Raw genomic sequence first — 25229 nt, 5'->3', positions numbered from 1 at the left:
CCTGTGGTGGCCCAGTGGAGCATCGACCTAGAATGCTAAGGTCACTGGTTTGAAACCCTGGGCTTAAGGGATCAAGGCACATATGACAAGCAATCAATGAACAAGCAAAGTGAAGCAACTATGAGTTTATACTTCTCACTTCACTCCTCCCCACACACACTCTCTATAAAATCAAATAATAAAATCTAAAAAAAGAAAAAAATTCTGTTTCCAAAACTAACAAAATAAATAGTTATTAGTTTGATTAAAATACACTTGAAAAATCACAGAATTGAAACTAATTTTTAATTGGATATAGATTTAGACAGTAAGTGCTCAAATTCAGGTGAAACCAGATAGCTATGAGCCACCTAGACTCAATTACAGTAAAAAAAACATTTTCTTCAGTGTCAGCTACATCTTCATGCTCCATTCTCTGGGGAATGTGGGCATCCTGTCTCCTGTTGCCCACAGAAGTACAGTTTATAAATACCTTCAGGTGAGTGTGAATAAGACAGATTCAAGGAACCCTCATTCACTGCTGGTGGGAATGTAAACTGGTCCACTGTGGAAACAGACATGGTATTTCCTCAACAAATTAAGAATAGAGTTACCATATGACCTAGCAATCCCTCTTCTGGGTATATACCCAAATGGGACAGATTCTCAGAGGCAACATTTTGTACCATTTCTCATTTTGTGCCATCGAATGACCGGGTTGAGTTTATTTTAACTGCCAAGTCAGAAAAAAGATTATCTGAACTCAGACTGGTACAGCTGCCAGGTAAAATACAGAATGTCTAGTTAAATTTTAATTTCAGGTAAACAGTGAATACTTATTGTTAGTATAAATATGTCCCAAATATTGCATGGGATATATATTAAGAAATTACTTGTTGTTTATTTAAAATTCAAATGTAACTGGGTTTCCTGTATTCTTATTTGCTAAAAATGACCACCCTGCATTCTATGCACAAGCCTGAGGAGGAGGCATGACGAGATAAAGCCAATTCTTCCAAACACCCGCTTCCAACTGGTCCTCATTTTCAGCTCAAGTCCCATTCTTCTTCTTGACATCTGGAATATTATTAAATAAAAAGTATGTTACATTAAAACCATCTCAACACAATAAATTAAAATTAATTTTTTTAATTATAAAAAGTATATTACAGCCCTAGCTGGTTAGCTTAGTTGGTTAGAGCATCGTCTGGAAGCTCAAGGATTGCCGGTTCGATCCCTGGTCAGGGCACACACAGGAACAGGTCAACGTTCCTGTCTCTCTCTCTCTCTCTCTCTCTCTCTCTCTCCCTCCCTCTATTCCTGTTTCCCTGAAATTAATAAATTTAAAAAAAATTTAAATAAATAAAAATAAAATAAATAAAAAAGTATGTTACACAGTGTTATATAGCATGTATATATATATGCACGTGTATACTAGTATATGTATAAAAGGATATAAAAAAATATCTAAAAGGAAGTCCAGAAAACAGTTTACAGTGGTTTTTTCTAGGGTAATTAGTATGTTTCCAAAAAGAGGAAAAGAAGACTTTATGTTACCATATACTCTAGATCAGAGGTCCCCAAACTTTTTACACAGGGGGCCAGTTCACTGTCCCTCAGACCGTTGGAGGGCCGCCACATACAGTGCTCCTCTCACTGACCACCAATGAAAGAGGTGCCCCTTCCAAGAGTGCGGCGGGGGGGGGGGGATAAATGGCCTCAGGGGGCCACATGCGGCCCGCGGCAGCCCGTGGGCCGTAGTTTGGGGACGCCTGCTCTAGATAATACTGCTCTCTTTAACTTTTAAACTTTGAGTGCATATTCATGTGACATTAATAATTAAGTGTGGCCTGACCAGGCAGTGGTGAAGTGGATAGAGCATTGGCCTGGGATGCAGAGGACCCAGATTCAAAACCCTGAGGTTGCCAGCTTGAGTGTGGGATCATAGACATGACCCCATGGCTGCTGGCTTGAGCTGAAAGGTCACTGGCTTGAAGCCCAAGGTCACTGGCTTGAGCCCAAGGTTACTGACTTGAGCAAGGGGTCACTGGCTCAGCTGGCAGCCCCTCGTCAAGGCCCATATGAGAAAACAACCAATGAACAACTAAGGTGCCACAACTATAAGTTGATGCTTCTCATCTCTCTCCCTTCCTGTCTCTCTGTTTCTGTCTGTCACTCTCTCCCTCCCTCCTTCTCTCTCTCTCTCACTAAAAAAAAAAAAAAAAAGGTAATTAAGAGAGTGTGTGTGTGTATGTGTGCGTATAGCCAGATAAAAAACAATCCACATATAAGAATTTCAGTTGGTTCATATTTCTGGGTCCCATAAAGTGCCTAGTACAATGTTTTAATATTGTAGGTTCTCAATAAATATTTTTACATAAATACAGAAATATCTCATGAATGAAAATAGACACTATTATTGAAGTATAATTTTCCAAGTGCATGAGTCACAAATCTTATACAAATAAAAAGTGAACATATGTCAAAGATTTTATTAAATGTACTAGTTAATGAGGGAGCTGAAAAGATATTAAAATTAGTTTGCATGGAATTTTGACTTAAAATGATTTCTATTCCATAGCAAACAAAATGTACTTACATTGAATCTGTCTACCACAAATCAATTTTCATCCCTAGAGTTGTAAAATAGCCTAATTGATGAAAGACAATTGCTATAGACTGAGTGCTTGTGTTCTCCCAAAATTCATATGCTGAAACCCTACTTCCTACAATGTGGTGGTATTAGGAGGTAGGGCCTTTGGATGCTATCTAGGATTAGATGAGGTCACGAGAATGCAGCCATCATGAATGGGACCAGTGACCTTATTAAGCACCATGAGCAAGTTTGCCTCCTTTCTACTCTCTGTCACGTGAGGCTACAAGGAGAAATCAGCAGTCTACAACTCGAAGAGGTCCCCCACAAGAACTCAACCCTACTGGTCTCCTGATCTTAGACTTCCAGCCTCTAGAAATGTGAGAAATAAATTTCTGTGCTTCATAAGCCAGCCAGTCTATGGTATTTTTGTTGTGGCAGCCTGAGCTGCTGAAGACAACAGTGAAAGGGTGCATCACTCTGCAGTGTCTGATAATCACCAGCTGGACCGCCAGGCAGTGCCCAGCACACTCTGCAAGGACGCCGGGAATCTCTTCTGCTCATCTCCTAAACGTTGTCAGTTTTTCCGGACACTGCTCTGTTAGCAATCATCTGTTTTTTTTGGTGTTTTGAAACATCCATGACCTTCTTTTCTAGTATATGTCAATGATTCAATAGTTTGAGTAATTTCTGTAACCCACTTCTGTGCAGATTGATACTATTCGTGCATTTTCTCAACAAGGTCTCATTTTGCTTTGCAAGTAAGATAACTCAAAGTTTTGGCTTACAAAAATTCTCAGTCCTTGTATAAGATGTTTTCATTGCACCAGTTGTCCCTTCCTTAAATATATTGGAAATAACATGGCAAAACCCACCAACTAAGTCATTTTGGCATTTGTTCCCTAACCACAGCAGGACGGTATTTACAGTCTGAGTGGTATGTTGCTGTAGCCATGTGTTGACAAAAACAAAAACACATACTGCAGTATCAGGTTTTTCTTAAGCACCTTAGGTTAGCAACCACTCACAGTTCAAAAGATATGCTAGTAGATTTCCTGTTCTAGGCTCTTCCAAAGTGCCTGGAGACCACAGCGAAGACAATAGCCCCTTTTCACTTCCATACAGCAATCCATCTCAGTTAAATGCAGAGAAATGTATTCTATAAGATAGGAAATCATCAAGGCATACATTTTGTTGTTAACAGGACGGATGAGATTAATCTCTGCAATATGGCTGAGATGAACCTCTCTAATAATTTGGGATATTTATATTTATTTGGGGAGCAAATCAATAAAGTCTATTAAAAAATGTGTCCTGGATTTCTTCCATCTAAGTTTTCACGCTGTGACCTTGAACCAACTTTACTGTCCTTAGTAAGCATGGTTTCTGTGTTCCTTAACCTCATACAATGTAGCCATAAATATTTTTACAAGTAACAGCCAGGATGGCATAACAACAGAGATAAATATCAAACTGGTAATAGTATCGATTACAAACAATCACCTACCAGGAGGGGTGGCTCCTGGTGTTTACTGCATTCTTTGTCCCTTTGTCTTGTCAACCATTTGTAGCTGAGTTATACTATATTTATAAAAGTACTATTAGCAGAGAATAATCTGGGAAAATTGCTGAGTTGTCTGTCTGCTCTGACCCTATATCCCTGCAAGTAAATCAGCTGATAATAAACTGTGTTATATTCTATACAATTGCCTGCACATTTTTTTTTATCTTAAGCTACTTTCTTATCATGGTGGACATTACACCTTTGCTCTACTGTCAGATACATATATAGTTACATATTTAATTAAAAGGTCACTAATACCTTTACTAAAAAGAGGGGACTGGATCAAAGATGGTTAAAGGGATTAGCCAGAAAACATATATATACATAACACATATATACAGACAACAGGCAATAGCCAGAGGGGAGGTGGAGGCACAGTGCACAAAGGGGAGGGGGAATAGGAGTGGAAAGAGACTTTGCATGGGGCATGGGGGCACAACGTGGTGTGTAGAAGGTGTTGTATTGAGTGGGACACTTGAAACCATGTCAATATAATAAATTAAAATAATAAAAAATGTGTGTGAAGCTGTACCGTGGAAAAACAGAGGAAGAAAACCAGATTGCATTTTGGTTGTAGCTGACAGTAAATCACCTCTAGTGTTCAATCTTAAAGCAAAAATGATGGGAAAATCAGATGAGTTTTGTTTTGGAACGTGCTTAAATACTACAAATACAAACAAAAACCTTTAGCAACAACATGAGGTCCATGGTTTGAATTTTCAGCTGCTTCCTGAGGGAGCAGGCACTAGAACAAGGAATAAACAAGTAACAATACAACCCAGAAACATCACAGAAAGGCTCAGAGGCATAAGGGGAATCATATAAAAGGGTCAGAGCAGGAAGCCCTCCAAGGAAGCAAAGGGGAAACAGGAACCGTGCAGAAAGTATTCTGAGAGTCCAAGGACGATCACTGGCCTTTTGTATTTACTGGCTAAGCTAAAGAATAGTGGGTGAGAGTGAACAGCAAAGGAAAACTCACTTTTCTTAGATTCAAAACGGGATCTAAGTTCTCCAAGTCATCTAGAAATAAAGGCACTGACACCTGTCAGAACATTTCATTAACAGTATTTGTGAATTTCTTGGGTGCAGTGTTACATAATACCAGAAATTGTTGAAGACTCAGGTGGTCATTTGTAAGGTTTAGGCTGCTGACCTGTGGTGGCACAGTGGATAAAGCGTCGACCTGGAAGTGCTGAGGTCGCTGGTTCGAAACCCTGGGCTTGCCTGGTCAAGGCACATATGGGAGTTGATGCTTCCTGCTCCTCCCCCCTTTCTCTCTCTCTGTCTCTGTCTCCTCTCTCTCCCTCTCTCTCTCCTCTCTAAAAATAAATAAATAAAATAAAATAAATTGTAAGGTTTAGGCTGAATGCTCATTCTTTATCTCCTCTATGTTAGGGGATGGAGGTTGTAATTAAAGTACAAAGTTGAAAAAAATTAACTTTAAAGCATAAAAATAATACATATAATTGGGACTAATCTGAAAAAATCCAAGATATGTGATCTTTCTAACCAACAGTCAATCTTTAAAGTTCTATACTTCACTGATTCAGTTAGACCATCATTTTAAAAACGCACTATCATTGTATGTACTGCTAAGAAAAATAAAATGGCCAACTAAAATATGACACCATGTTCCTTATTACATCAACTATAAGACACACCACAATCTCAGAGAGGTAAAAATGTAAATAAAAGCTGTGTCTTATAAGAGAAGAAACGTGGTTTTTGTTATGTCTTCCAATGGATCTGAACTATAGATTTTATTTCTCTAATCAGTAAGGTTTTTTTTTTAACAAAGATTTTTATGACTGTACTGCATCTTATAAGGAAACCACCCCCATTGTTCAAATAAGAGTTTGTGAAGAAACATCTCGTGGAAAAGGGTCTGTAATCACAACTGTGGCACACAATATCTGGTGTCTCCACAATGATGGTGCAAGTTGCGGGGGTCTGTCCCAATGGGTCTAGCAGTGGTGGCCTCAGTTGGCTTTTGGGGATGACTTTGACTTTGACTGTGGTGCTGCTGCTGCTTGACATCTATTGCTTCTATCAGTTTTCTATGCTGGGTTCTAGAGCTTTCCCAAGAATTCTGTGAGCTTCTTATCATCCTTTGAATAAATTCCTTGTCTGCCTAAGATTTGTATCTAAGGCCCTGGTTGGCTGCCTCAGTGGATAGAGCATCAGCCCGGTGGGCGAAAGTGCCAGGTTCAATCCCTGGTCAGGGCACACATGAGAAGCAACCATCTGCTTCTCTTCCCCTCTCTCTCCCCATTCTCTCCCTCTTGCCCTTTCACAGCCAGTGGCTCAATTTGTGTGTCCACCTCAGGTGCTGAGGATAGCTTGGTTGATTCAAGCATTGGCCCCAGATAGGGGTTGCCAGGTAGATCCTGGTCAGGGCACTATCTCCCCTACTTTAATTTAAAAAAAAAGACTTGCATCTAAGAGCCTGGACTGATACATCAGCAATTTGTTAATCAGAGATAATTGATGGAATTTAAAGCAAATAATGGTTCAATGCTTCTAAAGATGGTTATCAATCTCTTCCACATCTCTAAATGGCCACCTCCAAAAAAATATAAATCCAGCCATGTTCAACATTAACAAAATAGCTGAACCATGCAGTACCAAAAGCACACATATACCCAGTCTTTTAGAACATCATTTATAAAGTCATAGAAGAAATCAATGACCCATTTTACAAAGGAATTAAGTTATCAGAATATAATTTGCAAAGAGTTACCATGATCCAGTGGAGCAGCTAGAGATGAAAGCAATTCTGTAGCCATCATACCATATATAAGATACATGGTAGGACTTGATTCCAGTTAACAAATAGGAAATGCCACCTGGCCTGTGGTGGCACAGTGGATAAAGGATTGACCTGGAATGCTGAGGTCGCTCATTCAAAACCCTGAGCTTGCCCAAGGCACATATGACAGGCAATCAGTGAATAGCTGAAGCAAAGCAACTATGAGTTGATGCTTCTCACTCCCCTACCTCTTCCTGTCTCTGTAAAATCAGTAAGATCTTTTTTAAAAATTAAAACAAAAGCAAATGCCAATGTCATTCTGCTTACTACTGCTAGCAAAAATTAATTAGATTTGCTGATGATTTTTTTGTACTTATTTGCAAAGTTGCCCCACCCTATTTCATAATTTCAGAGCAATATCAGAGCATAACCTTTTTTCTTCAAAATTTTGTGGGGTGTTGCAGCTTCAGTGTGTTTAGAAGCTGAATACTGTTCCCTTAATAAATGCAGCTTACACTGGCCAGGGCACACAGAAGAAGCACCCATCTGCTTCTCCACCCCTCCCCCCTCTCCTTTCTCTCTGTCCCTCTCTTCCTCTCCCACAACCAAGGCTCCATTGGAGCAAAGTTGGCCCGGGCACTGAGGATGGCTCCATGGCCTCCGCCTCATGCGCTAGAATGGCTCTAGTTGCTGCAGAGCAACACCTCAAATGGGTTGAGCATCGCCCCCCCTAGTGGGCATGCCGGTTGGATCCCAGTTGGGTGCATGCAGGAGTCTGTCTCTCTGCCTCCCTGCTTCTCACTTCAGAATAAAAAAAAAAAGCAACTTACAGTGATATAAATAGTAATAACAGTAACACTTGCATGGTGTATCACTATGCCCAGGCACTTTCTAAGTAGTTTATGAATATTAACCTTAATCTTCATAATCATACTAGGAGAAAAATATAATTACCATTTATCCTCATTTTATACATGAGGACTCTAAAGCACAGATGGGTTGTTACTTGACTGATGGCATGGGCCAGTAGGTGGCAGAGCTGGGACTTGAACTCAGACAGGTTGGCTGCAGGATTCCTGTGTTTAGTTGTTATCATAACTTGCCCGGTCTTAGACATTACTTGTTTGGGTTACTACCTATTTGCAGTACATAGTAGACCTGTCAGAATTTGAAATACAAAAAATGTAGGTTTCAATCCTAAATTTCCTCTGCAAACCTGGGCAGCTTACATACTGAAGCTTAGATTTTTTTCCTTGTAAAATAGAAATGATAATATTTTTCCTGCCTGCCTCATTGGTTATTAAGTAGAATAAATAAAACAATATATGTGTAAAGTGTTATGTAAAGAGTTGTTACAGAGACTGAATAGGCATGTCAGTTACAATGTGGCTTCAGCTGCACGTGATGAAATGTTCCACAATGTAAATTGGGTCACAGCTAGAAGATGGTGGAGCTCTGACTGGAACCCAGGGTTATCCATATAACCTGTGCTTCCAGCCTGTGCTATAACATGGGTGTCCAAGCAACCAGAAACGCCTGGCAGAGGAAGATTTCTTCTTACCCTGGCAAGCTAGGGACATTCCATCAGGCGCCTTTGAGACTCTGATGTGGAAAGCAGCTCAGACTCCCACACAAGTGGGGAATGTTTATCAGTTTGGGAACATTCTGAGGGTACTCAGGGAAGAGAAAGATAATGGTTTTCTCCATCTCATATACTTACTACTTCAAGCAAGATCTCTCCATCTTTGGGCAAAAGAAAAAATTAGAAAACAATCCAACTAAAACAAAAACCATGTAAATAATAACCCCCTTTTCCCCTCTAGCAAATCCCTTGCTAAGACTTATAAATCATTGCAATATCACTAAAGTAGAAAATCTATAAATCACCCAAGAAGTATTGGCCAGGTGTCTTCTAGATGATTATTAGCCCATACATGATGCCCTTTAGCAGAGTGAAGGCTTGCAAAACTAAACTAACAGGTAATGTCTTAGAAACCATTACATGCCTGATTTTCTGTCACCAAACATATATATAATATACTTGAAGAATATAAGAACTAGACCTGGCTGGTTGACTCAGTGGTAGGGACCAGTGTGTGGATGTCCTGAGTTTGATTCCTGGTCAGGACACACAGGAGAAGTGACCATCTGCTTCTCCTTCCCTCCCCCTTCTCTCACTCTCTCTTCCCCTCCCACAGCCATGGTTCAATTGGTTCAAGCACATCAGCTTTGGTAACTGAGGCTAGCTAGGTGGAGCTTCCCCCTCAGGCACTAAAAATAGCTTAGTTGCAAGCATGGGCCCCAGATAGGGGATGCCAGATGGATCTGGTAGGGGGGCATGTGGGAGTCTGTCTCTCTATCTCCCAGCCTCTCATTTGGTAAAAAAAAAAAGGGGGGGGGAAAGAATGGAAGATTCTTACCTGTCCAGGCAGTGGTGCAGTGGATAGAGCATCAGCCTAGGAAGTTGAGGACCCATGTTCAAATCCCAAGGTTACCGGCTTAAGCACGGGCTCATCCGGCTTGAGTGCGGTGTCACTGGCTTGAGTGTGGGATCATAAACAAGATCCCTTGGTTGCTGGCTTGATCCCAAAGGTTGCTGGCTTGCACAAGGTATCACTGGCTCAGCTGGAGCCCCCCTGCCCCTGTCAAGGCACATATGGGAAAGCAATCAATGAACTAAGGTGCCACAACTATGAGTTGATGCTTCTTATTTCTCTCCTTTCCTGTCTGTCCCTCTCTCTGTCACTTAAAAAGAAAAAGAAAGGGTAAGATCTCCAAAATAAAGAGAAAAAAAAAGAAGAAAATGAAAAAAGACATCGAGAAAAACTGAAAATACAGATCTCAGTAGGGCTGGTGTGGTTGACTTTATCATAATACAAGTAAAAAGTACAAGTCATTACTAGGACATCCTTTTAACACATATTAAAATCAATCTCTCTTTCACATGGAGAAAAAAATGAAAACAGTGGGTTCCTAAGTCTAACACGGACCTTTTATTTTTAAAAATCACAAGTACCATGTATCTTTCCCTGGTTATGTTATACCTCTGCCATTCGTCCACTTCTTCTTTCACTTCATGAGTTGACTATGTGTGTGTGGGGAGGGGCAGCACTGTGGCAAGGGCTTGGGCTGTGAAGGGCATGGCACTGTGGTACCTGTCGTCTGGGCTTCCTGCAATCACTTGATGAGTAGCAATAACTATAATGAAGGAGACAGAAATTACTATCTCAGCTGAAATACAGGAAGTAGGCAGAATTTAAGGTAGGGTGAGGTAAAGTAGTAAGCCACTCTATTTGGCCATCTCTGCTCTGGCCTCAATTTTCCTGGTTCAGGGAATACTATTTCTTCTGTCAGACACATATGTCCCCTCTTGTTCCTTTCTACTATTTCTCTATCTTTTTTTCTCCTGTAGCAAAGAAAAAAGCAAGTCAATATTGGGTCGACTAGAGTAAGGAGACAGGGGAAACCATTCTGGCACCTTGCCATGCGAGGTCTCCTTTTCTTAAGGCATGGAGGAAAGGAAGGGTTGGCTTCTGTTAAAGTGAGGCTTTGGTTGTAGAGTCATGTGTGAGCTTTAAGGGACCAGAATGGGCTTATGTAAGGCTGGTGGCCGTGGCCATGCAGGTTCACACTGAATTCGGGCAGATGGTAAAGAAACTGTGAAGCCGGAAAATGGTGGGCCATTCCATTTATTACAGTCTCGCAATGGTAGATGAAAAGCAGGCAGGGAAAACTGCTTCCCTTTCTCAGGGCTACCAGCACACAGGAGGAAGGGTGGAAAACCCCTTCTCCAGCAAACAATAGCAAAAAGTGGCCCTCCCAATGGTGGGCAGGCAATCCGAAATCTACAATCGGCCTTCCTAAGGGCAAGCACCTGCAGCCTTACATAGACTATGCACACATGGTGCTGCCCTATGCTTATGCACCAATCAGGCAAAGTGCAAGAGAGCAAGTCTAACACACCTATTTGCCCAACAGCTAACTTATCATTTAATAGCTGGGGACCTTGAGGCTTAATGACTTATTTAAGGCCACACAACCAATTAGTGGCATCAGTGGGAGAATTCAGACTTAACTTCACGAAGGTTAGAAGGGATCAGTAGAACACTTCTAATGCCCCTTTTTTTTTCTGGGTGGGGTGAGGGAGCCAGAAAGGGAAACTACACAATTACCTTCAGCAGCCTCTTCAACCTTATGTACTTAACAATGAGGCAGTCTTTAATTTTAGACCTCCAAAGGAAAAAAAAACATTGATTAAACTCATCATCCCATAGTCTACTGTTCCTTAAGGAAAACCACACTATGTCTATCACAACAATGACCTATTTTCATAAGTTTTAACATTTTTGTTCTTCTTCCCATAAGACAGACCCATTTCTGTACATCCTTTTGAAAATCTGGTGATTCAGTCTGAACCTAGAAGAGCTTTAAAGATTGGTTTGGTGAAGTAAAATGAGGTCCCTGTGCTCTGCGATTTAATGCCTCCTACTTTGACATTTTGTTTTTAAATTTTAAAAAATTGGAGGAGAAGACAAGATGGCGATGGAGTAGGCAGACATACCAACTTCCACCTCTCAGAACCAAAGTGGATTACAAACTAATTTTAAGAACCATCATCTGGAAAAACCAACTTTGGACTAAACCAAGAGGACCCTTCAACCAAGGAACACTGAAGAAGCCACACCGAGACTGGTAGGAAAAGCGGAAACGTAGAGAGGGCTACCCAGCTCTGCAGGGCAAACGGCAGCCGGGAGAGACTTGCGTGGCAGGAAGTGAGTTTAGCAGAGAGAGGCGGGTCCTGAGTCCCAGGAACAAAGCCCCAAACTGCAGCCCTAGAGCCTAGAAGAGGCGTATAGACAGTATTTAGCTGGAAACAAGATAGGATACTGTTTGTGAGAAAGAGACTGATTTCTCAGACCCAGGATTCTTCTTAAAGGGACCACGCAGAAAACCTCTCTCACAACCACTCACCTGGGGCTCTGGGGGACGGGGAGAGAGGAGAGTACCAGAGTAGCAGGAAGAGAGTGTAATCTAGGAGACACAGGGAGAAACATTTTGAGAGACAGCCACCCTAACCTCTGGGACAAGTCACTCCCCAAATCTGAAGTGAATATTTCCCCTGGAAACAGCAATACCAGCAAAGGGAAGCAGGACATCAGCCAAACAAGCTCTCCCGTGGCACTCAGAGCAGAGTCGCTTAGAAGGAAGGAGTTTTCAGGACTACAGTAGTGAGTTTTAGGGTCTGAGCTGCAGCACCTGCACCCACATGGCTGAGGGCTCGCCTGAGGGCGGGCGGTGGTGGGACACGGAAACTGGCTGGCCACAACTGAGGTCCAGGTGTAAGCTCAGTCTTGCCTGACTAGGGAGGAGGGGACATGCAAAAGTGGTCAGGCCCACCTGTGGGCTGCCTGCAATCCAACCTGCAGGGGAAGGGCAGGAGCCCCGGAAGAAGTGGAAACCAGCCCTTGAGCAAGGGCGCAGGAGCACAGCCTTGTCCCACCCACAGAACAGAGGCTTGTGGCCTGACTTGGAAGCCGACTCCTCCCATGGGGGTGGAGCCAAAAGCCCAGAACAGGCAGAGTCCTGCTACTCATCATAAGCATGCAGTCCCACTGGGCTTGTGGAGCCAAGGCTTGCAGCCATCCCATGAGCAGGCTCCTCTTGCAGGGGCAGGGCAAAAGCCCGGAATCAGGTGGAGACCCACAGCTGAGCAAAGGTGCTCACCCCTGCCCTCAGGGCTGAGCATAACCCCACCTGCGGGAGCGGGGCGAAGGCCAAGGCCACGGAGGCTTGTACACCCGAGCTCATAATCATAGCCATTCCATGAAGGAGAGGCGGTAACCAGAGCAACATCCCCAGTGGGCAGGCACTGGCAATGCCCATACCAAACGCCCTAGGCAGCAACAGCAGAGGGGGTGGCGGGCCTCCAGACAGACCACACCTAGGGAACACAGAGGTCACACCCAGTGGACTCCAGTGGCCAAAACTTTCTTTTACACAGACAAAATGAGAAGGCAAAGAAATGCAACACAAATGAATCAAGAGAAATTTCCAGAAAAGGACCTGAATGAGTCAGATATAACCAAATTACCAGATGCAGAGTCTAAAATAATGATTGTTAGGATGGTCAAAGATCTTAAACCAACAATAGATGGTCATTATGAATACTTAAATAAAGAGATAGCAAATATTAAAAAGGACATTGAAATAATAAAAAAGAATCAGTCAGAAATGACAAATACAATATCAGAAATGAAGAACACAATAGAAGGAATTAAAAGCAGGATGGGCCTGACCTGTGCTGGCGCAGTGGGTAAAGCGTCAACCTGGAAATGCTGAGGTTGCCGGTTCAAAGCCCTGGGCTTGCCTGGTCAAGGCACATATGGGAGTTGATGCTTCCAGCTCCTCCCCCTTTCTCTCTCTCTGTCTCTCTCTCCTCTGTAAAAATGAATAAATAAAAAAAAGCAGGATGGATGAAGCTGAGAATCAGATCAGCGAGTTAGAGGACAAGATAAATGAAGGCACAGAAGCAGAGCAGAAAAAAGAAAAGAGACTCAAAAAGTCTGAGGAAACTCTGAGAGAGCTCTGTGACAACATGAAGAGATATAACATCCACATCATAGGGGTTCCTGAAGAAGAAGAGAAAGAACAAGGGATAGAGACTTTGTTTAAACATATCATAGCTGAAAACTTCCCTCAGTTGAGGCAGGAAAACATCTCACAAGTTCAAGAAGCACAGAGAACTCCATTCAAGAGAAACCCAGAGAAATCTACACCAAGACACATCATAATTAAAATACCAAAGCTAAGTGATAAAGAGAAAATATTAAAAGCTGCTAGAAAAAAAAAGACTGTCACCTACAAAGGAGCCCCCATAAGGATGACTTCCAACTTCTCAACAGAAACATTTGAGGCCAGAAAGGAATGGCAAGAAATATTCAAAATAATGCAGAACAAGGGCCTACAACCAAGACTACTTTATCCAGCAAGGCTATCGTTTAAAATTGAAGGAGAAATAAAAATCTTTCCAGACAAAAAAGAAACTCAAGGAATTCACTACAACCAAACCAAGGCTGCAAGAAATGCTAAGGGACCTGTTGTAAACAGATCAAAACAGAAAAAGAATATAGCAAAAGAAGAATACAGTTTTAAAGAATAAAATGGCAATAAACAACTACATATCAATAATAACCTTAAATGTAAATGGATTAAATGATCCGATCAAAAGACATAGGGTAGCTACGTGGATAAGAAAACAGGACCCATACATATACTGTCTACAAGAGACATACCTTAAAACAAAAGATGCACATAGACTGAAGATAAAAGGATGGAAAAAATATTTCACGCAAATGGAAATGAAAAAAAAGCTGGGGTAGCAATACTTATATCAGACAAAATGGACTTTAAAACAAAGAATATAGTAAGAGATAAAGAAGGTCACTACATAATGATAAAGGGAGCAATCCAACAGGAGGATATAACTGTTATAAATATCTATGCACCTAATATAGAAACACCTAAATATTATATATAAAGTAGACTTTGATGGATTTAAAGGGCGAGATCAACAGCAATACTATAATAGTAGGGAATTTCAATACCCCACTAACATCACTATATAGATCCTCAAGAAAGAAAATTAACAAAGAAACAGCAGACTTAAAGGATATACTAGATCAACTCGATTTAATAGATATCTTCAGAATCTTTTACCCTAAAGCAGCAGAATATACATTCTTTTCAAGTGCTCATGGTACCTTCTCTAGGATAGACCACATGTTAGGGCACAAAAGCATTCTCAACAAATTTAAGAAGATTGAAATCATATCAAGCACTTTTTCTGATCATAATGGTCCGAAACTAGAAATCAACCACAACAGAAAAACTGAAAAATACTCAAACACTTGGAAACTAAATAGCATGTTATTAAATAACAAATAGGTTAACAATGAGATCAAAGAAGATATTAAAAAATTCCTAGAAGCAAACGATAACGAGTATACATCAACTCAAAATTTATGGGACATAGAAAAAGCAGTCCTGAGAGGGAAGTTCATAGCATTACAGGCATACCTCAAGAACCTAGAAAAAGCTCAAATAAACAACTTGACCCTGCATCTAAAAAAACTAGAAAAAGAACAGCAAGTAAAGCCCAGAGGAAGTAGAAGGAAAGAAATAATAAAGATCAGAGCAGAAATAAATGACATAGAGGCTAAAGAAACAATACAGAGGATCAATGAAACCAGGAGCTGGTTCTTTGAAAAGGTAAACAAGATCGATGAACCTTTAACGAGACTCACCAAGAACAAAAGAGAGAGGACTCAAATAAATAAAATTAGAAACGAGAGTGGAGAAATAACAACTGACACAACAGAAATACAAAATATTGTAAGAAAATACTATGAAGAACTGTACGCCAAAAAACTAGACAACCTAGATGAAATGGAAAAATTCCTTGAAACATATAGTCTTCCAAAAATTAATCTGGAAGAATCAGAAAACCTAAACAGACCAATTACACCAAATGAGATTGAAACAGTTATCAAAAAACTCCCAAAAAAGAAAAGTCCTGGGCCTGATGGCTTCACAAGTGAATTCTACCAAATATTCAAAGAAGAACTAACTCCTATCCTTCTCAAGCTGTTTCAAAAAATTCAAAAGGAAGGAAGACTTTCAAGCTCCTTTTATGAGGCAAGTATAATTCTAATTTTTTTTTTTGTATTTTTCTGAAGCTAGAAACGGGGAGAGACAGTCAGACAGACTGCCGCATGCACCTGACCGGGATCCACCTGGCATGCCCACCAGGGGGCGATGCTCTGCCCCTCCGGGGCATCGCTCTGCCGTGACCAGAGCCACTTTAGCGCCTGGGGCAGAGGCCAAGGAGCCATCCCCAGTGCCCGGACCATCTTTGCTCCAATGGAGCCTCGGCTGCGGGAGGGGAAGAGAGAGATAGAGAGGAAGGAAAGGAGGAGGGGTGGAGAAGCAGATGGGCGCTTCTCCTGTGTGCCCTGGCCGGGAATCGAACCTGGGATTTCTGCACGCCAGGCCAACACTCTACCACTGAGCCAACCGGCCAGGGCGAGTATAGTTCTGATTCCAAAACCAGGTAAAGACAACACAAAGAAAGAAAATTAGCCTGACCTGTGGTGGCGCAGTAGATAAAGCGTCGACCTGGAAATGCTGAGGTCGCCGGTTCGAAACCCTGTGCTTGCTTGGTCAAGGCACATATGGGAGTTGATGCTTCCAGCTCCTACCCCCCTTCTCTCTCTCTGTCTCTCTCTCTCTCTGTCTCTCCCTCTCCTCTCTAAAATGAATAAATAAAAATAAAAAAATAAAAAAAAATTTAAAAAAAAAAAGAAAGAAAATTATAGGCCAATATCTCTGATGAATTTAGATGCTAAAATCCTCAACAAAATATTAGCAAACCAGATCCAGCAATATATGAAAAAAAATTATACACCATGATCAAGTAGGATTTATTCTTGGGAGGCAAGGCTGGTACAATATTTGCAAATCAATCAATGTGATTCATCACATAAACAAAGGGAAGGAGAAAAACCACATGATAATTTCAGTAGATGCATAAAGAGCATTTGATAAAATCCAGCACCCATTCATGATCAAAACTTTCAGCAAAGTTAGAACACAGGGAACATACCTCAACAGGATAAAGGCCATCTATGAGAAACCCACAGCTAACATCATACTCAATGGACAATAATTAAAAGCAATACCCTTAAGATCAGGAACAAGGCTGGGGTGCCCCCTTTCACCACTCTTATTCAACATAGTTCTGGAAGTCCTAGCCACAGCAATCAGACAAGAAAAAGAAACAAAAGGCAACCAAATTGGAAAAAAAGAAGTAAAACTATCATTATTTGCAGATGATATGTCATTGTATATAGGAAACCCTAAAGTCTCAGTCAAAAAACTACTGGACCTGGTAAATGAATTCAGCAAGGTGGCGGGATATAAAATTAATACTCAGAAATCAGAGGCATTTTTATACACTAACAATGAACTATCAGAAAGAGAAATTAAGGAAGCAATCCCCTTTACCACTGCAACCAAAAATATAAAGTCCCTAGGAATATATTTAATCAGGGAGATTAAAGACTTGTACTTAGAAAATTATAAAACATTGATAAAAGAAATCAGGGAAGATACAAACAAGCAGAAGCATATACCGTGCTCATGGTTAGGAAGAATAAACATCATTAAAATGTCTATATTACCCAAAGCAATTTATAAATTCAATGCAATACCAATTAAAATACCAATGACTTACTTCAAAGATATAGAACACATATTCCAAAATTTTATATGGAACCAAAAGAGAACATGAATAGCCTCAGCAATCTTGAAAAGGAAGAAAAAAGTGGGAGGTATCACACTTCCGGATATCAAGTTATACTACAAGGCCATTGTACTCAAAACAGCCTGGTACTGGCATAAGAACAGGCATATAGATCAATGGAATGGAACTGAGAATCCAGAAATAAACCCACACTTTTATGGACAACTGATATTTGACGAAGGAGGTAAGAGCATACATTGGGGTAAAAACAGCCTCTTCAACAAATGGTGTTGTGAAAATTGGAAAGCTACCTGCAAAAAAATGAAACTAGACTACCAACTTACACCATTCACAAAAAGAAACTCAAAATGGATAAAAGACTTAAATGTAAGCTGTAAAACCATAAGCATCTTAGAAGAAAACATAGGCAGTAAGCTCTCTGACATCTCTCGCAGCAATATATTTGCCGATTTACCTCCATGGGCAAGTGAAATAAAAGACAGGATAAACAAATGGGACTATATCAAACTAAAAGTTTCTGCACAGCTAAAGACAATAAGAACAGAATAAAAAGACAAACTATACAATGAGAGAATATATTTGACAATGCATCTGATAAGGAATTAATAACCAAAATTTATAAAGAACTTGTAAAACTTAATACCAGGAAGACAAACAATCCAAACCAAAAATGGGCAAAAGAAATGAATAGACACTTCTCCAAAGAGGACATACAGATGGCCAATAGGCATATGAAAAAATGCTCAACATCACTAATCATTAGAGAAATGCAAATTAAAACCACAATGAAGTATCACTTCACACAAGTGAGAATGGCGCTCACCAACAAAACAACACAGAATAAGTGCTGGCAAGGATGTGAAGAAAAGGGAACCCTCCTGCACTGCTGGTGGGAATGCAGACTGGTGCAGCCACTGTAGAAAACAGTATGGAGATTCCTCAGGAAATTAAAAATCGGCCCTGGCCGGTTAGCTCAGTGGTAGAGCGTCAGCCTGGCATGCAGGAGTCCCAGGTTCGATTCCCAGCCAGGGCAAACAGGAGAAGCGCCCATCTGCTTCTCCAGCCCTCCCCCTCTCCTTCCTCTCTGTCTCTCTCTACCCCTCATGCAGCCAAGGCTCCATTGGAGCAAAGTTGGCCCAGGTGCTGAGGATGGCTCTGTGGCCTCTGCCTCAGGTACTAGAATGGCTCTGGTTGCAACAGAGCAACGCCCCAGATGGGCAGAGTATCAGCCCCTGGTGGGCGTGCTGGGTGGATCCCAGTCGGGCACATGTGGGAGTCTGTCTGACTGCCTTCTTGTTTTGAACTTCGGAAAAATAATAATAATAATAATAATAATAATAAATTAGATTAAAAAAATGAAATTAAAAGTCGAACAGCCTTTTGACCCAGCTATGCCACTTTTAGGAATATACTCCAAGAATACCATAGCACTGTTTGAAAAGAAGAAATGCATCCCCATGTTTATGGCAGCATTGTTCACAATAGTGAAGATCTGGAAACAGCCCAAGTGTCCATCAGAAGACGAGTGGATTAAAAAGCTTTGGTAAATATATACTATGGAATACTACTCAGCCATAAGAAATGATGACATCGGATCATTTACTATAACATGGATGGACCTTGATAACATTATACTGAGCGAAATTAAGTAAATCAGAAAAAACTAAGAACTATATGATTCCATACATAGATGGGAAATAAAAATGAGACTTAGAGACATGGACAAGAGTATGGGGGTTACAGGGTGGGGAGAGGAGAGGGAGGGGGTTAGGGGAGGGGAGGGGCACAAAGAAAACCAGTTAGAATGTGATGGAAGACAATTGGACTTTATGTGATGGGAATGCAGCATAATCAAATGTCAAAATAACCTAGAGATGTTTTCGCTGAATAAATATACCCTGACTTATCAATGTCATCCTATTAAAATTAATAAAAAAATTTTAATTACTTATTTCCTATGTGTCAGTAATGACTTGGATACATTTATATTATTGATTTAGTTCCGTAAGGGTGAGTTCCTGAATATTGCCCTGTTTGTGTGATGGCCTGTCTCCTTTCATTTATTTTTAACCATTTGTCAGCTTCTCACTAATGACCAGGTGTCAGATACATCTCAAGAAAACTAATCACCTTCTAACAATATTTGGAATGGAATTAATGCGGTTCTTGGGCCCTTACTGTTCCAGCTTTAGCAGCCCAAGGTCCATGGACTGTTCAGAGATTAGCTGGTTGGCAACTGCACCCCACGGTATCTCATGGGACACGTAGTGAATTTTGTGATTTTAGTACTCGAGTTTATCAGAAACAGAGCTTGGGTTTGTGATTGAAACTGGCCAAGCCATGCTGAGACGCCCAGTGAGGCAAACACATCTCTTATTTTCCAGGTGATGACACTAGTCTAGAATGCCTCGAAGTCGAGTTCATCCTGCCAGACAAGTTCCTGCTTCTGGACGCCTCTGAATCTCTGACACACCGGAGCATGTCAAGCTAATGCTGCGGTGAAATCATTCGAAGGGACAGTGCTGGGTTCTGTAAATACTGTATATACTAGGTATCTTCCAGTCTTACCAGTTGTTCAGTGACAAGTCTACAAGTTCTCACCCTTCACTTCCAAGCACTGTGTTCATCCCTCCTCTACCTCCCTCCTCCTTTTCTCTAGCCTGCGCTGCTCACACCTTGTCTCAACGCCCTTACCTGTGCGCCCGCAGGGACGGGGCGGAGCCGTGGGAGGCTCATGACGTCACTCCTCGGCCGGGGAGGGCTGTGGGGACCGCAGTGCAGCGCAGGGGGCGGGGCGGGGCGGGGCCTGCGGCGCGTGACCTGGCTGCGGGAGGCAGGAACCCAGAGCAAGGTGTAGGGGGGCCGGGACCCGCCGAGCCCGGAGGCGGGGCGGGGAGTGGCCTGCATGTGGCTGGCGCCGGGCGAAGCTCTAAATCGGGTCACCCTTCCTTCTTCCCTCCCCGCCCCTTCTTCTCTCCCCACCTGGGCCTCGGCTTGGAGACGCGCACCTGGCCACCAGTGGCCGCGCTCCGCCGCGTCTCCGCCTTCTCGGCTCGGGCCGGGCGCCCCGAGCCTGCTCCCCACGCAGCGGAGCCAGTCCCGGCTCCCGGCGCCCGCCCCGCTCCCCTCCGCCGGCGCCGCGCTCGCTGGAGGCGGCCTCGAGCGCCCTTACGTTGATGCCGTTTTGGGGGTGACCCTGCGCGGCGGCCGCGCCTTCGTGGTGGGGCGTGTTAGCGACGGCGGATCTGCTGGACCTTGAGTGAGCTGCTGCGGGGCAAAGGGAGGCCGGCCAGCGAAACCCCGTGTGGCGTGCGGGTTTCGGGGCTCTGGAGGCCTCCGCGGCTGTGCGGGCGCGGGAGATGGAGCTGAGGCACCGGGGAGGCTGCCCCGGCCCCGGGGGAGCAGTGGCGCCGCCACCCCGCGAGGGCGAGGCGGCTGGCGGCGACCACGAAACCGAGAGCACGAGTGACAAAGTAAGTAGAGCCGTGAGAGGCGCACACGCACGCCGCGCCCGGGTCCTGGCTCGGGCGGGACACCCGGGAGCAGGGGTGGGACCCGCGGAATGCAGGTGACGCTGTGGGCTGCCCGCTGCGCCCTCCTCCTGGCCTGGAGGAGTCTTTGCTACGTGGGGTCGAGAGCCCGGACCCCAGTGAGAACACGTTTCCCACGGTGACCGCGGCCGCTGCCCAGGATAGCTGCGGGACCCAACTTGACTACAACTTAGTTTCTGCCCGTTCCAGCCCCTCGCCCTCCTCGGGGTCTGGGGTCGATGGAGGGCGAGGGGCTGGAATGGGCAGAAACTAAATTGTAGTCAAGTTGAGTCCGGATGGAACCTAAAGGCACCCTAGGAACTGCAGTTTTCTAGAAGCTGCCACCTTACACCTCTTCTCGGTGGAGGAACAAGTTAATAAGGACTAAACTTGAAGACGAACGCCTTCGATTCTAACATGTCATTGGATCCTGACTCTGGAGACTCGACCTCGCGCGCTCATCAGCACTTTCGTTATCCCTATCCTTCTTCAGTGCAATAGATTTTGGAGGTTTTAAAACTGTCCTACACAGGGCACAGTTGAACCGTGCTTCTCTTGGGTCCACCGCAGACAGTGCATTTCTTCTGTCTGCAGTAAATTTCACTTGACCTAAGGACTTTTAACTCCCATTTATATGGATTGTTTTTGCTTCTCATTTAAGAATAAGTAGATGTAACAACACTATTCTATTAAACGGTAGAAAAAGAATCAAAGTTTAGCTTATTCGTTAATACAGTGGTGCAGGTATGAATTTTGGGGGGAGAAACAACGCAGTGTCATGACCTTTTAGACTGGATGGTTTAGGTAATTGGGCCAGAGAATAGATTGTTTTATAAAAGCTTCTGTTAATATAATATTTTATTTCAGAAGCTCAAAACACTTAAAACTATTCCTGGAAGCATTCATTTTTGGAAGCAGGTATAGCAGTTTGAATTACAGAAGTGAAGTGTACACCCCAAGGTCAAGTCAGTGGCCTTTCGGAACTAGAACCTGTTTCCTGATTCCCTTTCTCCTGCTTTCTTCTGTTGCTGAGGCTCACTGGCAGTTCTGATTTGGGAAGGGTTCCACCTGGAACTTGATGTTGATGAACTTGATGTAACCCAAGTTACAAAGCCCTGGTGAGAACATATCATAGGATATCATGAAATAATTTCACAGGGATTTCAGGAACAAAACTTCAAAATCAATGAGATGACATCTCCTTTATTATTATTTTTTCCCTACCTTTGATAGCTGGTGGAACAAATGGGATTCTGTGACAGAACATATGTGTCAAAGAATTACAAAAAATATAACAGTTTCCAGCTTCTGAAGGTTGATGTTACAAAGCTATATAGAAACAGTGGGCTGAGAATAGTGTTTGTGAAAACTGCCTTGGAAACTAGACCAAAAATAGAATTAATTAGGTTGGGATTTGTTTTGACACTGGTGTAATTTAGAATCAAGGAAATACCAGCTCCTTCTGTGTGGACTTCCTTAACTAGAAGAAGCTAACAAGCTTTTAATAAGAGAACACATGTTCAGGAAGCCATGCATAAAATAACTTTTGAATCAGTTTAATTTCTTAACATCCTAATATATTTAAAATAGAAACTATTCCTATGGTTTGATTTGACTCATTAGAACTGTTGTCTCTGACTAGGTTACCTCACTGAGTGTTTTTTATTTATTTATTTATAAACACTGCACTGTTGGTTTTCATTAACACATACCAGCTGTGTTTTGTTTTCTGGAAGTAGACGCTGCCATATGTAACCTCTTAAGATTTCTTGACAAGGAGAGCATTTGCAAATTGTGTCTAAAACATTGCTGTCCTTTCAGAGTTTATCACAAGGAACCCGTGTCTTGGCTGGCTTTGCAACATTGAACTCTCTCCTCTGTCTCCTTTCTTATCAGGGTGTATATTTGAATGCACCTGTACTTCCAGGTCAAGGGCTATTTTAAAATCAGTTTGATCTTTTAAAAATCGGAGGCTGGTTAATATTTGGTCCATTTAAGCTCTTTAAGTGCTTTCTCTGTTCAAGTTGCGGTGAAGGCAAAACACTTGGTGAACTAATGAAAGAAGTGGAAGGGGTGCCTTATATTCTGCTACTAGAGTGCAGTACCATGCCTTCTGTAGTCTGTTTTTAATGGTGATATTAAAATGACATTCACATTGTTCAGGACCTGGAGACTTCTGCTGAGAGAAGGATCTGTGCTGGGGAGAATCAGCAAGTGAAAAGGGCTTCTTACCTGCAAGGATGTGTTCCCTATGTTAAATGCTGGAGTAATACTTGAGAGATGACAAGACCGCCCCTTCAAGGAGCTACCCCATCCAGGAGCCATAATATGAATTAGATTTATTAGAAGTCTGAACAAGGTTCATTGTTCACATTGAGGGCATAGTTGAACTACATGGAGACAGCAGGAAAGAGGAGGTGAGGGTTGAGCTTGGAATTGAAAGATGCCTGGGTGCTGACCAGGTGGACAAGTTTGGGGGAAGGCCATACTAGCAAAGGGCACGTGGAGCTGTTTCTTGAGTCAGCAGTCTAGGCCCACAATCCTGAAACTAGTTTGGTAATTCTGGAACATATGCTGTTTGTTCTTGGGAGTTGGGGTTGGGAGTTTGAGAGTCTTGGGAAGGAGGTTTGGCTTTATTCCATGGGTTTTGGGAAGCCCTGAAAAGTGTTTGCACAGGCATTACCTTATTATCACTCAGCAGCAGTCTGGAGAAAGTGTAGGAAGGGGAAAAGACCTGCCACAAAGAAACCAGATAGTGGAGTATTGCAAGTTTTATAGATAAGAAATGATGAGGGCTTGGAGTGAGGCTAGTAGGGGTGGGTAAATAAGGGTTGGGAGGGAGGATGTATATTTTAGATCTTGCTGATAGGACCTAGACAAGGGTGATCAAAGTAAGACTAATAAAATAAGAGCCTGACAGGGGACACGTTTTAATCCACAAGTGAAGAATCATTTAGGAAAGAAGCAAACATTGGGCAGTTTTGCAGGTTAGAAGTGAGCATGACTGAGTTGGGTTGGACAGAGTGTGTCATTCTCTAAAACAGAGAGGTAGTTGAAGGCGGTGGTGGACACTGAAATGAAAGGTCAGATATGGATAGTTAAGTTTTGAGTAGGATAGAGAGGGGAGAAAACTGAAAACAGCCTTGGGAGGTGCCCGTGTTAAGAGCAGGGTTGAAGATACAAGAAAGGGACCCAGATTTTGAGGTCCTGGGAGCTAGGGGAGGTAGGGTTGCTCGGAGATGTCATCAATAGTAGTTAGGAATGAGGGTGAGGCATAGAACACTGAGTTTAGCAAACATCTTAGTAGAAAACTGAGGAGTGTGAGAGGTGAAAGAGATAGGTTTTGTCAGGAAGTTCCAGCAAAGGGGAATGCAGGATAGCTGCTGGAGAGGACTGGAGGGGCAACTGAAAATTTCCTGTTCGTGGGAGGGAAGATAGGCATTTGTGTGAAAGATGTTGAGAGGGAGTGAAGATGCTGAGAAGGATGGGTAGGTCCTAGAAAAATAGCAGCCATGGTGTGGAGAATATAAATGATTGGGGTATCCAAGAAAATGGATGAAGGAATGAAGGGTGGGTGCAGAAACATTTTGAAAATCAGAAGAGGGACGTTCAGAGTGTTTTTCAGTGAAGTAAGGGCTCAGAACCACAGAGCTGCAAGGGATCTTAGAAGCAGTGCAGTTCAACCGCACGTGTATTTAACAGTAATAAACTTGCTATGGAGTGTGGCTATTCTTGCCCAAGATGACCTAGGTCCTAGAGCAAGTGGCAGAACTGGAACTAGAACGCATCTCTGATGGGACACCTTTGGAGTGTTATTGTAGGGGATGTGATATGAAATGACCAAGAGACAACAAGCCGTTAACTGAGTACCAGTAATAGTCGTAACAGTCGATGCTGGCAGTGATTTAGAGCTCCCAGAGTACTTGTTTAAAATCTGACTTTATTTGCTCCTCATCACAACCTTATGCATTAGGAATATTCCCTATTTAATAGCTGAACCTTAGAAAGGTGTGGGAATGAATTTGGCCTGGGATTTCCACGTCAAGGATGCTAAAAGAATGAGGGAATCAGTGAGGCCAGGATTGAAGTAACTGACAATGACTTAGGGTGGGCAGGTGTTGGGCAAATGAGCTTGTAAAATTTGTATTTTTTGAGTTTGCTCACTTTTATTGTTAAAAAGTGGCACTGGGCAGCCACGTGTGCGCTTGCCTTCAGAGCAGGGCAGTTGATTGCAAATTGTGGAGTGCATTCCTGCTTGGAAGGGGTCATTGTTTTGCTAATGTTTGCTGGAGGAGGGGTCTCTGTGGGCCCAGGCAGTTTGTGTAGAGAGAAAGGAGGAGGAGAAGAGGCAGGAAGAAGCCATGTTGGCAGAGAGAGAGAAGGTAGGCAGATGGGGAACCAGAGCTGAGCGGCTTTGGGAGCCCTACTGAGGCTTGTAGGGCCTTTGATTCTAGTAGGAACCAGAGAAGATTCTCCTGGTTGTGGAACCAGAT

The 25229-nt window shown here is 42.7% G+C and overlaps 1 protein-coding gene and 1 long non-coding RNA gene across 3 annotated transcripts in view; one reads left to right on the top strand and one right to left on the bottom strand.

Moving 5' to 3' along the window:
• Nucleotides 1–396: 396 nt before the first annotated feature.
• Nucleotides 397–19971, bottom strand: LOC136306733 (uncharacterized). Its single transcript, XR_010725668.1, has 3 exons — nucleotides 19901–19971; nucleotides 9306–9527; nucleotides 397–1056 (listed from the first exon to the last, which is right to left on the bottom strand). It is a non-coding gene; the product is annotated as an uncharacterized lncRNA (long non-coding RNA).
• A 180-nt stretch (nucleotides 19972–20151) lies between these two features.
• The window catches only part of CDS1 (CDP-diacylglycerol synthase 1), a 69456-nt gene continuing 64378 nt past the window's right edge, over nucleotides 20152–25229 (top strand). Inside the window, exon 1 of one of the 2 annotated variants that reach the window (XM_066233222.1) lies at nucleotides 20152–20679. In XM_066233222.1, coding sequence (XP_066089319.1) covers nucleotides 20566–20679 — 114 coding nt within the window. In that variant the 5' untranslated portion in view covers nucleotides 20152–20565. The remainder of the gene's footprint in view (nucleotides 20680–25229) is intronic. The other variant, XM_066233223.1, reaches the window with a different exon arrangement.

The sequence above is a fragment of the Saccopteryx bilineata genome, chromosome 5 (assembly GCF_036850765.1).
Source record: "Saccopteryx bilineata isolate mSacBil1 chromosome 5, mSacBil1_pri_phased_curated, whole genome shotgun sequence".
Taxonomy (NCBI): Eukaryota; Metazoa; Chordata; class Mammalia; order Chiroptera; family Emballonuridae; genus Saccopteryx; species Saccopteryx bilineata.
Note: the sequence above shows the minus strand (reverse complement) of the source record. Positions and strands in the feature narration are given on the sequence as shown.